This window comes from Erinaceus europaeus, chromosome 8 (genome assembly GCF_950295315.1).
Source record: "Erinaceus europaeus chromosome 8, mEriEur2.1, whole genome shotgun sequence".
In the NCBI taxonomy this organism is placed as follows: Eukaryota; Metazoa; Chordata; class Mammalia; order Eulipotyphla; family Erinaceidae; genus Erinaceus; species Erinaceus europaeus.
This window is the reverse complement of record NC_080169.1, coordinates 92,097,704-92,112,684: the sequence shown is the minus strand read 5'-3', so window position 1 is coordinate 92,112,684 and position 14,981 is coordinate 92,097,704. Positions and strand designations below refer to the sequence as shown.

The following is a 14,981-nucleotide window of genomic DNA, read 5'->3' as shown; positions in this document are numbered from 1 at the left end:
AGGAAAGAAAGACAGAGAAGAGACACACGCAATACTGCTCCAACACTTGTGAAGTTTCTTCCCTATAGGTGAGAACCAAGGCTTGAACCTGGGTCCATGCACAAGGTAATGTGTATGCTGTTTGTGGGACTATCCTTCTGTCAGAGCGTTTGTAACATTCCATCATAGTGCAGTCACCAGTGGTCATGTAGATTCATTCATTTATTATGAGTCTGGCATTATTTGATTTATTTTATCCTTTTGGGCTTCAGCTTCTTCATGGAGGGTGATAATTTGTTATCTCTGTAACCTCAACCCCTAGCACAAGTCTGACACACAGCAGACATTTACTAAATGCTTACTGGTGAATGACTACATACAATAAATTCTCTCCTAGAGGTCATCATAAAAGTGTCTCTCTGAAATTAAGAACTATCCTAGTATTTTCCATGTCAATTGAAGGGGTCTTCAGCACTGATCAAGCACTGGAAGCAAAACAAGGATAATGCTTCAAACTTTTTTCTCTTCGAAATGTAGATACCTCTTCTCTCTCTTATAAAACAAATAAACACAGATTTAAAAACTACTGTATTGCTTCCAAGGTCACTTCCCACCCTTCTATTCCTCTTCCTTCTTTCTCACTCCTTACCCCCCCCATTCCCCCTCCAATCTTAGGTACTAATTACAGAAGTTTGTTTTAGAGAGAGCACATTATTATTAATTATAACAAAGATCCTTATTTTAGCTTTTCCCTTCTCCCAGTTTGCTCATCAAACATACCACTAGGGTGTTCAGTCTATCAAAATACTAGGTCATGAATGAGTGAGTACATGAAGAAAAGGCCACACAGAAATGCTTTCTATACCTCCAGATCATCAGCTGAATAGACATTGCAATTTATGTTAAGAACCCTGATAGGCATCTGCATAAAATGTTGCAAGAACATGGAGAAGAAGTGCATAACTGATTGTTTATCAGTTGGTATGCTGAGCTGGGTCTCAACTGAGGAGCAAATATTTCACAGGAGAGGAAGGGTGGCCCCTACATCCCAGGTACAGGATCGCAGGTCTCTGGTGGGGATGGTGATTAGTAGGTCAGACTAGAGGGAATATTAGGATGAGTTTTACTTGCTTTGCTAAAGACCTTTAACTGACTTGTACTGAGAGTGTGAAAGACTGTGAGGATTTTTTTTTTTTTTTGAGTAAAGATTCTCTGACTCCTACCATTTTTTCTATTCTCTGTGCATTTGGATAGCATTATTTAAAATAAAAAATTATCAAGGGGTTAAAGATTGGCAGTACAGCTGTTGATATGTGGGTAAAATTTCTCATCATACCATGATAGGTGTCTGCAAAATACTCTCATCCTCAAATCAGATCCTCTCCCACTATTATGCACTAGGATTTCAAAGGCCCTCGTCCTAACCCCCTATATGCCCTCCTTTTCTAGATTTTTTCCCTTTGGCACAATATACCAAATTTTACTTTGTTTCTCCTTTCAGTTTTTGTTTCTTAAAAATGAGTGAGATCATCCTATATTTATCCTTCTCTTTCAGGGTTATCTCACTTAACATAATTCCTTGGAACTTAACCCATTTTTATGGAATGTATAGTTTTGTAGCATGTTCACATAGGTCCTTTTCATTATATAGAACAGTTGGCTGTACTATTAAATAGTATTTTGTTGCACCAAAAACATATGTCACATGAGGAAATTTGGCTTTATGCTGCCAGAAAACACTTAGCTAGAAACAGAAGTTAAGATGTTTGTGGTGCTGGGAGGTGGCGCACCTGGTTGAGTGTGTGCGTTACAATGTGCAAGGATCCCCAGTCCCCACCTGCAGGGGGAAAGCTTTGCAAGTGGTGAAGCAGGGCTGTGGTATCTTTCAGTCTACCTCTCTATCAACCTCCTTCTTGTCCATTTCTGGCTGTCTCTATCCAATAAATTAAAAAAGATAATAATAAAATAAAGTCAGACTTTACAGTCAAACTCACTTTAGAAACAAAAGATGTTTTGGAAAGTCTCATAAAACAGTGTTGTAGGGAGTCGGGCGGTAGCGCAGCGGGTTAAGCACAGGTAGCACAAAGTGCAAGGACCAGCTCAAGGATCCTGGTTCGAGCCCCTGGCTCCCCACCTGCAGGGGAGTCACTTCACAGGCAGTGAAGCAGGTCTGCAGGTGTCTATCTTTCTCTCCCCCTCTCTGTCTTCCCCTCCTCTCTCCATTTCTCTCTGTCCTATCTAACAACGACATAAATAACAACAATAATAACTACAACATCAATAAAAAACAAGGGCAACAAAAGGGAAAATAAATAAATATAAAAAAAAACAGTGTTGTGACGCTGTTGATTTGTGTTTGAACCTCAAAGTGGTTGCATCCATATCAGTAATCTAATTGATTAATTTCAGCCTGTTTTCTAAATTATTTTATAAGACTTTAAAACTTTATTTCTATGGAGGGGTGGGAGTAGACAGAGAGATAAGACAACACTGTTTAGCTCTGACTTATGATGGTTTCTGGGACTAAATATGGCACTTCTGGGTCTCAGATATGAAATTATGATGCACATCTACTTCACTATCTCCTTGGCTCTGCTTTTTAAATAATGAAGACAGTTCTCTTCTAATATTTTTTTCTTTGAAGAAAAATATTTATATTGTTGTTTAATAATTCTTGCTACAGGGATATTCCAAAGCTTTGAATGGATTTGTCAAATTGGGCCTTATAAACAGAGATGCATTTCCTGCCCTGCAAGCTTCAGCTAAGCCTCTCACATGGGTAAGTGACTCCAGAATTATGCCTTTTTTTCTGATCTTCAGAAATACCTTCTGGAAGGATGAACTTCAAAATTTAGTCTGGGTCAGCAAAATCACCCATTCTTTGACATATGTAAGAAATTAAGTCTTAGCTTGAAAGTTTCTTTACCATGGGAAACTGGAGTGAGCCTAGAGGTTACTTCATGAAGCAGGCCTGTGGGCTTGAAGCGATATCTACTAGTAGGTTGTGCCTCGAATCCTGAGAGGAGATGGAGTAGTTTTCTCACTGGTGTCTGGGCTCTGTCACTCCATTTGATGTTAACTTTGTGTGAGTTAAATTTGCACTTCCTAAAGTTAATAACTCAGAAATGATGCTGAATTCCTAGCCCCCAAATATGAGTCATTCTTTTTTTTTTAAAGTATTTATTTATTTATTAATTGAATAGAGACAGAGAAGTTGAGAAGGGATGGGGGGATAGGAAAAGAGAGAGGGAGAGAGAGAGAGAGAAGAGAGAGACCGAATTGCAGACCTGCTTCACTGCTCATGAACCTTTCTCCCTGCAGGTGGGGGAGAATAGTTCTTTTCATAATCATGACTGATATGTTTTAAACCACTGAGTATATATCCATATTTATATTGCACTAAAATCTTGACAGTCTCAGGATCAGAAGGAACTTTAGAGACTTAGAACTGAATGTGAAGTTGAGCTTTTATTAACATGTAGAAATTAATTTGTTCTAGCTGACCATCCAATTTAAACTGTGTCCACTTTCCAATAGAAATGCCAGGACTTGTCACAGGAGAAAAAGATCATTATTGTGAATTCCTGTAAGTCTTTCAAAAAGGCTATGATGTTCTTATTAGCCAGACACTTTAAATTTTACTTTTATATATCTGAGAACCTTCCCAATCATTTTTTCTTTCATAAGTTTGCTTGCTAGGTAAGAATGAACAAATATCTACAGAATGTTTCAGATAGCTGGTTTGGAAAGGTTGCTGCAGATATTTTTCAGGGTGATATCAATATCTTGAACAGGAGTTGGTGTTTTATTTTATATTTATTTCGGGTAAGGGCTAGGTTGTAACTATGTTAGGTTTCATCTATCATGCCATAAGTGTCAGAGCAACTCAAATTGAACTGTTGAAAGTTTAGAGAGAGAAAAAGTGGAAAGGACATGTAGAGGGAGGAAGTGTAGTGGCAAATATAATGCCATTCATTTAACACTAAGTTGATGCAATAGCAGAATTTTTGTTGCAGAAATACCATTTTGGACCACTATACATTATTTATGTGTGTGGATATGCAAATGTTTGCATGCATGTTAATATATTACAGTTCAATATTCTAATCATCAGTCATATAATGACTGAAGTGCATTTTGGGTCCAATGTCTTAACAAAACTATTTCTCAGCTTATTTGAATTTTGTTGGGAACTTAGAACTTTCATTTTTATTTTTCTAAACAGAAAGAACTCCTCTGCAGTCTTGTTGGGATTTCACCTTCTGCCAGCCATGATGTACTTAAGGAAGCTGTTTTTAATAAACTGGGAAGAGACAGTACCCAGCTGGAGGCCACTGAAGGGTAGGAAGCTACCAATCAACTTAAACAAAAACATGCTGAACCTGGGCTGGGTGTTGGTGCACCTGGTGGAGGGCATACCATAGGGGAAGCTTCACAAGAGGTGAAATAGCGATGCAGGGGTTTCTCTTTTTCTCTCTCACTATATTGCCCTTTCTCCCCTCAGTTTCTTTGTGTCTAGCTAAAATAAATAAATAAATAAATAAAAATAAATAAAAACTATATGTAATGAACCAATGATAACTTTGTCTTTCTAGTCAAAGAGTGGCTAGTATAAAGCCAAACACTTAGAATTTGTTTTTGATTGATTTGCTGCTCTGTTGTGGATCCGTTATAGAAAGATGAGGGGATACAAAAGTAAATAAAGAAAGGGATTTGATGGCGATTATAACTTGGGAAGTAATTATTTTGAGACAGATTAACATTCAGTTCCCAAGAAAGATTGGGTAGTTTTGTTTTTCCATGGAAGAATCTCCCAGTATTCCTCTGGTTACTTTGACATGTGCTAACACAGTTGTTATACACTATCATGATATTTGTATTGTGGGAAGACCAACCTGATAATAAGTCACATATAATAATTTTCAACACCATAGATTTGTAGTGTCTCACTTCTACTTCAAGGTAGCATTGTTGAAGAATTCTAGGAGTGATTATGACCATTAAAAGATTTTTATTATTGCTATTTTACAAGTTAGGGGATCCAATATTTTTGACTATTTTAACTCTGCCCATTCCTTATCTTTTTACTGGGGGCTAATGATTGACAGTCATTTGTTGACACATGGGCAAAACTTCTCCTCTCCCCCATGATAAGTGTTTGTAAATCACTCTCATCCCCAATTAGGGTTCATTTCCACCACCTGCACCATGACCCAGCACCCTTTCCACACCCTCCCTCTCTTTGTGCTTTGTGCTTTGCTTTGGTGCAGTATACCATACCCAGTTAAAGTTTCACGTTGTGTTTTTACTTTCTGTGCCTCTGCCTTTTTAAGAAAATCCAAGAAGTTTCCTTTGGCTTTCAAAATGAGAATATGTATAGGACTTGAACTAATGCCATCATCTCTTGTGCTTTTCAGGTTAGGTTTACTTGGTGATGAGCAAGTCCCTCAGGCAGAGTCTGTAGTGGATGCACTCTCCAAGCATTTGGCCATAAAACTCTCTTATGGTAGGTCATAGACTATTAGCTAAATATTTCAGAAGAATCCTAAGATTCAGTTGGTATAACTTGAAGCAAGCTGTAGTTTGGGTAAGCATGATGTGGGGAAAGGTGCACTAAAGTTACTTTTGCAGAGGAGAGAAGAAGAGAAATATTAATTAAAGATGAACTTGGGGGACCTGGGAAAGGGAAAATGATTAGTTTTAATTTATAATGTATTACAAAACTTTGGAAGGTTTCTTCTGGGGCGAGAAGTGAGTGGGTTTTCCCTATAACAGTGCCTTTCCGTGTATGGCCAGGTCACAGTGATACTAATCTAGATGAAGAGACATGATGAGAGTTATAATTTCTTTGCGATTTTCACTTGGTCTGTGAGCTATAAACTGAAGTATAAATAATTGTTTATGTAATGTATGTAATGAGGAAGAAAACTGTAAGACACAAAGGTAGAAACGTGAGTTTAGATAAAATACTATACTGAACTTTTAATGATATTGATATTGAAAATGTCTATTTATGTGAAGGTCCTGGAGAGAAAGATATGATTGTGATGAGAGACAGTTTTGGAATCAGACATCCATCTGGACACCTAGAACATAAAACCATTGATCTTGTGGTTTATGGGGATGTCAATGGCTTTTCAGCCATGGCTAAAACTGTGGGGTTACCGACTGCTATGGCAGCCAAGATGCTACTTGATGGTAAGTTCTTTGCTTTGAAGATTGAATCTATGACATATCCTATTCAGATTTTCTAGTGCTTGGGTATCAAATAATTACTCCTGAATGCAAACAATGTTATTCACTAAAAGGGATGTATCTCAGAAAATCCAACCAATGACCGACTGGGAGGTGATCTTACAGTAAGTAAGAGACATGGCTTTTGGAGTTAGACTTGATTTCTCTCCCAGTTCAGTCACAAAATGACTTAGTGATAGGGTGCAAGTTACACAGCACCTATGAGCTAGGATTTCTTCATCTCTAAGGTAGAATTATCTCTAATCCATAGGGCTTTATGACTCTTAAGTGAAGTTACACATAAATCTCTTTTTATTCTTTATACATCCGTGCATCCATGCATCCATCCAACCACTTCTTACTTTGTTTCTTTTTCTTTCTTTCTTCCTTTCTCTTGGGGGGATACTGCCAAATAATTGAGGATGTTCTTTTCCAAATCTTCAAAAACGTATATCACATTTTATTAATCTTCATATCTCTACATATTATCAGTACTCAAGAAATATGTTAGACTAAATGGAATTAGAACTTCAACTTTCTACTATCCCATTAAGATCATATATGTATGTATGCATACACACACTCAATAAATATCACCTTCAAGCATAACAACACATTTCACCATTTTTAAACCATAAAGAGAGTAGAAAAATCAAAGCACATTAATGTGAAACAAAAGCATATCTGTAATAGCATACCAGTTAATAGCAACTTAAAATATTTGCTGAGTTTTGGAAACTCTGGCGTAAGAAAGTTCCAAAGAAGCAAGTCATAAAATTTAAGAGAAGTGTCTAGATTCATTGACTGAGTAATTTAAATAGATACTTATGCCAAATAAAATAATTTTAAATTCATTTGGTGATGTTATCTATTTTTTTATTTTATATTTATTTTCCCTTTTGTTGCCCTTGTTTTTTTTTTATTGTTGTTGTTACTGATGTAATCCTTGTTGGATAGGACAGAGAGAAATGGAGAGTGGAGGGGAAGACAGAGGGGGAGAAAAAGATAGACACCTGCAGACCTGCTTTGCCGCCTTTGAAGCGACTACCCTGCAGGTGGGGAGCCGGGGGCTGGAGCTTAAGTAATCCTTACACCCGTCCTTGTGCTTCACGCCACGTGCGCTCAACCCGCTGCACTACTGCCTGCCACCCTAGGTGGTGTTCTATTTTTAATGGCATCAGTAAATAAGGCAGGTCAGCTAGACTTCATCTATTTATATATTATGAGAATGTAGAGAGTGAGAAAGAAGAGAGAGGGGGGAGGGGCCGCGTGGTGGCGCACCTGGTTGAGCGCTCACGTTACAATGCGCAAGGATCCAAGTTCGAGCCCCCAGTCCCTACCTGCAGGTGCTTTGCGAGTGAAGCAGTGTTGCAGGTGTCTCTGTGTCTCTCCTCCTCTCTATCACCCCCTTCCCTCTTGACTTCCGGCTGTGTCTCTCTATCCAGTAATAATAATAATAATAATAAAACAAGGTTATCTAAAAAAAAGAAAAGAAAGAGGAGAAAGAGAGAGAGAGGAAACCCTGTGTAAGGTGGTACAGGGAATTGAAGCTGGGACCTCTGAGGCTTCAAACGTCCAAGGTGGTGCTGTTTCAAGATAAGTCTCTGGCCTACTTTACACTTTACTCTCTTCTTTTTTTAATATTTATTTATTCCCTTTTGTTGACATTTTAAAAATTTGTTGTAGTTATTATTGATGTCGTTGTTGTTGGATAGGGCAGAGAGAAATGGAGAGAGTAGGGGAAGACAGAGAGAGGGAGAGAAAGACACCTGTATACCTGCTTCACCGCCTGTGAAGCGACTACCCTGCAGGTGGTGAGCCGGGGGCTCTAAACCAGGATCCTTATGCTTTCTTCATGCCACCTGCGCTTAAGCTGCCTTACCGCCTGACTCCGCCTACTTTACTTAAGGTGATTTTCACTGATTTTCTTGGAAGTAGTGAGTGTAATAAAATTCATGAATTTGACACAATTCCTAAACCCAGTTACGACTTCTGTCTAAAACTACCCCATTTTATTTACAGAAATCTTGATTAAATAACACTTTAGAGGGGCATTTAATTAGCCGTTTTTAGAAGCTAAATTTTTCACTAATTGAGCTTGCTGCTAGATGTTGACTCTTTCTAAATTAATAATTAATATGATTTTAAAAATGGATTACAAACTTACTTTCTTTCAGGTGAAATTCAAGCTAAGGGCCTGATAGGACCATTTTCAAAGGAGATCTATGGACCAATATTGGAGAGAATTAAAGCAGAAGGCATTATATATAACACACAGAGCACAATCAAACCATGATTGAAAATTGCATCATGTTTTTATTTCACAGACAATATAGCTATTAGCCTTTGTACAACATGCTTGCTAAAGTGCTATTTTAAAGTATAAAGTATGACATGTTTTTATAAAGTCAATACAATGGTGTTTGTGAAACATAAATCTCTATTTAATATGAAAGCATCTGAAACAAGCGAAGACAATGATTACCTGAGAAAATTAATAATCTGACCATGTATATTTCATGTGTATGTAAAAGTGATGATGATTGGGTTATTTGTTAATTTATTTTGTATTTTCGTACAAAAATATATTTTCCTACAATCAACAGGTGAAGCTCTATCTTTTCTGTAACACAAATTTCTTCATATAACTATATTTTTATATATTTCAAATTGATTCACTTAGATACATTTAGAATAAATAACTAGAAACCTTAACAATAATGCTATTTTATACCCCTTAGATAAAATTATGCTTTCTTTAGTAAATGTATTTATTATAGTTTTTGTGAGTGTTTAGAAAAGGGGGTTTATAAGGTTAAATTATAATTCATGTGTACAGATCTTATGGCAAGCAAAAGCATTTAACAACCTCCTATTATTATATTTTCAAGGTTAAAGACTAAAAAGAGAGAGAAAGAGAATAGATGGGAACTTTTTTTTTTAACATGATGAAGATCATTTATGAAAAACTTGTAATTAGCAGCATACTTAATAATGAAAGACAGAAGGACTTCCCTCTAACATCAGAAATAAGACAAGGATGCCTGTGCTTGTCTTCTATAAAACTCATTTTTTTAGGCTCTATCCAGTGAAATTAGGTCTTAAATAAAATAAAAGTTATCTAGATTGTAAAAGGAGAAGTAAAACTATAATGTGGGTTGTGTAATTCCTTTGAAAATCCAAAGGAATACTCTAAGAAAACATTTAGAATTAATAACTGAATGAGCAAACTTACAGGGAATAACATCAATTGTACTTCCATAAAATGTGAGTGTAACAACAATAATATTAAGAAAGTAATTATAATTACAATAGAATGCAAAAGGTAAAACAGAAATGGAATAGACAGTTTAGAAGTAGTCATAACATTTGTGATTGATTTTTTGAATATCAGATTTCATGCAAAATGATGAAGTTGAACTTCTACCTCACAAAAAAAACACGCAAAATGAGCCAAAGATTTAAATGTGAGAACAAAGGCTATATAGCCTTCAGTAGAAAATGAGGAATGCATTTTCATAATTTTGGGTTAGACAGTGGTTTATTAATTAGATGATATCAAAAGTACAAGATACAAAAATGTAGACAAATTAGATGCCATTAAATTATAAAGTATTTGTGGTTTTTAAGGACATAATTAAAGCAAAACTCAGTCTATAGAATAAGAGAAGATTATTGCAAATTGTAGGTCAGATAAGAGAATTGGGGTTTAAAAATATAAATAAATGTTGTTACTCAATAAAAATAAATAGCCCAAGTTAAAAAATGAGCAAAATATTTAAATTGATATTTCTCCAAAGAAACCATTCAAAGACCAATAAACACATAAGCTTGACATCTAATTAGCTAGCAGGGAAATGCAAATCAAACTTGTACTGAGATATTACTTTATAGCCTGCATGATATTACTTTATATCCTGCATGATAACTATTATCAGAAAAGTATTGGAGGGGATGTGTATTGGTGGGAATACAAAATTGTACAATCAGTTGGGGGAAGACTGAGAGTTCCTGAAGTCATAAAGATATGAGTAAAAAATTCCCCTACTAGATATGTCTACATAAAACTTATAAAGACATGTTAATACCAGTCATTATTCATAAAGGCAAAAATATGAATAGGTAAACATACACCATATACACCATATAATAAATGAATAAACAAGATGTGTCATAGTTACACAATGGAATTTTTTGACAATACAAAAGAAATGACAGACTTATATATGCTGCAACTTGGATGAACCTTGGAAACACACTAAGTGAAAGAAGGCATGCATAAAAGGTTACATGTGTACTGTCGTTTATATAAAATATACAGAATAGGCAGTCCTGTAGAGGAAGTGTATCAGTGCTTATGTAAGATTGAAGGGTTTGTTGGGAAGTAGGAGTAACTGAAATGAATTTGAGATTTCTTTTGAAGTCAATGAAAACTTTGTAGAGTCGACTTTGTTAATGGTGTTACAACTCTGAAAATTCTAATAACCACTGAATTGCACTCTAATATTGATTTATAAGATGTGAATTATGTGTCAAATTGATATGAAAATATCAAATTAAAAATAGCTCTTATGCAATCTTTCCTTCTTAGGGAAAATGCATTTACCTAGAGATATAAATTAAACACCTGACTGTCTTCTGGGAACTGTGCTTCATTCTGGCACATGAAACTAACCCTGCCATTGAAATAAGCCGGTGCTATATATGAGACTTACGGCACCTGAGAAATCATCTATACCACTTGAATATGATCACAGTTGATTAAAATTTGTTGTGATTGTCACAAATTATGTATGGCAATCTGTAGATTATTAATAACCAATGGGGTTTTTGTTATGTCTTCTTTTTTTAAATCACAACATTGAATTTTGTATAATCCATAGAAAATACAACTGTCTCTATCATAGAGAATGGGAAAGCTATCAGGGGAGAGGATGGGATATGGAGATCGGGTTGTGGGAATTGTGTACCCCTCTTATCCTATGGTTTTGTTAATGTCTCCTTTCTTAAATAAAAAAAAAAAAATACAACCGTGTCAATTTGATTCCACCCCTAATCTGAAAGAGTATTCAAGTGGAATGGAAAAAAAGGAACCAAAACCTTGAGTAGGAGAGGCAACCTGTTGAGATTGTAACCCAGTTATTGGTTTAAGTTTTATAATAATAATGAGTGATAAAGAGGAGAGCGGCAGTGCAAGAAAAAGGTACTATAAGAAAACTTGAGTATAAGAAAACTTGGGTATTAGAAAACTTGAGCATTGACTTAAACTAACAAAATTTCCCACAGACATTTTATTAAAGTGGTGTGGGAGGACTCAAAGCTAAATGGAAAGACTTTAGTCATATGGCTCTGTTAGAGTTTAATAAACACTTCCTAGAAAGGATCAGGTAGAAAATATTTTAGGTTTTGCAATTTAAAAGGTTTTGCAATTTAAAAAGTAGCCATAGGTTGTAGATAAACCAAAGAATGTAGTTGTGTTTCAATAAAATTTTTATTTACAAAAAAATAAGTAACGATTAGACTAGATTCTTGAGTTATACATAATTCACGACCCCTGTTCCAACCTTTCTGGTGTGCTCAATGCTCACATCTTCTAAATCTTTCTATCTCTTTTGGTCTCTTTCAGGTAACATTAACATTCATCATCCCCAGTTTTTCTTGTTCTGGTCTCACTGTACATGAGAAACTTCTCTGAGAAACAGTGGGATTGATCTTATACTAGCTATCTCCATCTCCAAACAAAACCAAAAAAACAAACAAAAATGAAGGTAATAGTAACTCACAGAATGGCTCTAAAGATTATGAAATAACATAAGAAAAAAAACCCAACATTTAGTAGTAGTCAAAAAAAAAAAAACAAACAAGTGTTTTCTCTTTAGCAATAACAAAATTTTGCCTGAAGTTTATGTTAAAGATAATGCTATTCTAGTTTTGAGGATTTCATTTTCATTTTGGGGGGGGGTATTTTGGAAAGATTCATAGTAATTGGACAAGTCATAGATGTTTCAGATCTTTCTAGGATTGCTGTTGAGTGTCAAGGACTACTGTAATCATTTGGTTAGTTCTTTGATTTTATCAAAGAAATTCAGTGCATAAGATAAATGGCTTTCTTAAGGTTAAGCGGCTTAACATTGAAATTTTATCATCATTAGATATCATAAAGTACTTGATAGCTTTTGTGAAGCATTCTGATTGACAAAGCCTCTGTGATAGGACTTAGTAAAAGCACTATTAACCCATGTGGTGATTTTTTTTTTGAGAAAGCTATTTTTGACTTATGTCTGTTTGTCTAGAAATTGTTATTAAATTTCTAAGCTATTAGAAAAAAATCTCTCTCTCTTTTTTTTTCCTCCAGGGTTATTGCTGGGGCTCAGTGCCTGCACCAGGAATCCACTGCTCCTGGAGTCCATTTTTTCCCTTTTGTTACCCTGGTTGTTTTACCATTGTTGTGGTTATTATTATCATTGTTACTGATGTCGTCATTGTTGGACAGGACAGAGAGAAATGAAGAGAGAAGGGGAAAACCGAGGGGGAGAGAAAGATAGACACCTGCAGACCTGCTTCACCACCTGTGAATCGACTCCCCTGCAGGTGGGGAACCAGGGGCTCGAACTGGGATCCTTCCCGTCCATGTGCTTTGCGCCATGTGCGCTTAACCCACTGTGCTACCTTGCGACCCCCTAGAAAAAAAATCATCTGATGACAATAGTTCATAATAAGTACTAAAAATAAGCATATTAAATATTCAATATTTATGAGAATTAGCTCCCCCTTACATACAGTGAATAACTGATACAATTAGAAAAACATAATTACATCTTTCTTTGTTCTATGTATTAGCTTTCTTTATAATGTTTCACAATTACATTGCAATGGAACTGTGTTTATCAATTCTGAATTCCACTAAAATGGAGCCTGTGAAGATGGCTGCCTGTTTCGGAGCAATGCTTGCCAGTCTTTGGCAGCTAATCTAAAACTGTCTTCACTTATTTATGAATCCTAATACTCATTCTTAATTTTTGTTAGCAAGAATCACAAAACACGGTGTTGAGTTCTACGTTTTGTTTATCAGGATTCACCCCTCTAGTTTAAGTTGATGTAGAAAATAAAAAAGAAAGAAAAAGAAAAAAGAAAAGTTTTGTAGTGTTTTCTAGTTTTGTGTTAATAATGTGTACCACATTACTGAATCACACATTCACAAGCTTGGAAAACCCACTCCCAGGCTGAGAACCTGGTTAAACTGCATTTATATCACTCTAATCTTTGTTTGATTGAAGCTGATTCTGGACTATTGCCAGGCATAACCTAAGCAGTGACCCAGATTTTGGCTTCAATAAACTGAGTTCATTACTTCTAAGCCAGATTCTTGGTAAAACTGGCACAGGGTGAAACAAATTTATATATCTGATCAGAAACCTGAAAACTCCAATAAAGAAAAACAGTGTTTGCCTTATTAGTAATCTATTCAGAGAGACCTTCTATCTAAGTTGAAAGAAAAACTTAAAAGAAGGTAGAAATCAAACAGGAGTTAGAATAAATGCTATATGACATACAGAATACCAAGAGAAACAATGAGGAAAGAGTAACTGTCAGGAGTCTAATGTGTTAGAATACTTTCTTAATGATAAAAAGACTTCAGCATCTTGGTGGACCCCAAATGTCTCTATTTAAATCTGGCCTATAAAATTTGAGATTTAAGACTGGTTAAAATTGTGCAAATAGTTCAATATATAAGTTTAATGAAAAATGACATCCAGAAGTTACCCCATAGTGATCTTGGGTCAATGCTCCCAGAGGGATAAAGAATAGGAAAGCTTCCAATGGAGGGGATGGTATACAGAACTCTGTCGGTGGGACTTGTGCTGAATTGTGCTCTTATCCTATGATCTTGTTGATCATTATTAAATCAACTAAAAAAAATGAAGCGCTTCTTAGCATCTCGTTTATCTACCTGTATTTAAACGCTAATCCTCTTTGGGTTCTCTTTCTGCCTTCTATTTTAGTTTTTCTATATAAACGTTATCCCTGGGTATATGCATTGTCCCCTTTGGTTTTCAATATCTTCCGTATCTTTTAATGAATCACCAACTTTTTCACATGAGTTTTATACAATTACCTACTTAACAATGATGTTTGGTGGAGTTGGTATATTGCACCAAAGTAAAAGACTCTAGGGTAGGTGGGTAGGTGGGGGAGGGTTCAGGTCCTGGAACATGATGGCAGAGGACCTAGTGAGGGTTGTTTTGTTATGTGGAAAACTGGGGAATGTTATGCATCTAAAAACTATTGTAGTTACTATCGACTGTCAGACATTAATCCCCAAATAAAAAATAAATTTAAAAAAATTAGATGCTATCACATAAATATCAGTAATGTAGATATAATCCCTGAGACCAATTTCACAATGGGAGTAAAAATAAATTTTAGTTTTATCAGCCTGTGACATAACTTGTCAGCTACAATTTTATTCCATTTGCATTTTGATGAGCATTTATTTCATTCAGTGTTAAAAACTATAATGAATATATAAATTAGGATTTGCCTTATAATAGAAATTTTAGCATTCCTCTAGGTTGCTAAATCAATAATGGTTACCCTTTAATTAGGATTTAACTGTGAATCTGGTTACGTTATTATTAAATTTTTATTTCATTGCTTTATCCACAAAGGTATCCCAGAAGTCAAATCTGCTTTTGAAATCCAAATATTCATATGAAATACAGATAAAGTATTCAGAAAATAGTGAGTAGTAAATGAATGTAAAAGAG

General features: G+C 35.4%; 1 protein-coding gene across 1 annotated transcript in view; it reads left to right on the top strand.

The window, feature by feature from the left end:
* The window catches only part of AASS (aminoadipate-semialdehyde synthase), a 65,127-nt gene extending 54,660 nt beyond the window's left edge, over nucleotides 1-10,467 (top strand). The window contains exons 20-24 of the mRNA XM_007525002.3: nucleotides 2,663-2,758; nucleotides 4,205-4,320; nucleotides 5,397-5,485; nucleotides 6,001-6,177; nucleotides 8,391-10,467. Of these exons, the coding sequence (XP_007525064.2) occupies nucleotides 2,663-2,758; nucleotides 4,205-4,320; nucleotides 5,397-5,485; nucleotides 6,001-6,177; nucleotides 8,391-8,509 (597 nt within the window). The 3' untranslated portion in view covers nucleotides 8,510-10,467. The remainder of the gene's footprint in view (nucleotides 1-2,662; nucleotides 2,759-4,204; nucleotides 4,321-5,396; nucleotides 5,486-6,000; nucleotides 6,178-8,390) is intronic.
* The last annotated feature ends 4,514 nt before the right edge of the window (nucleotides 10,468-14,981 follow it).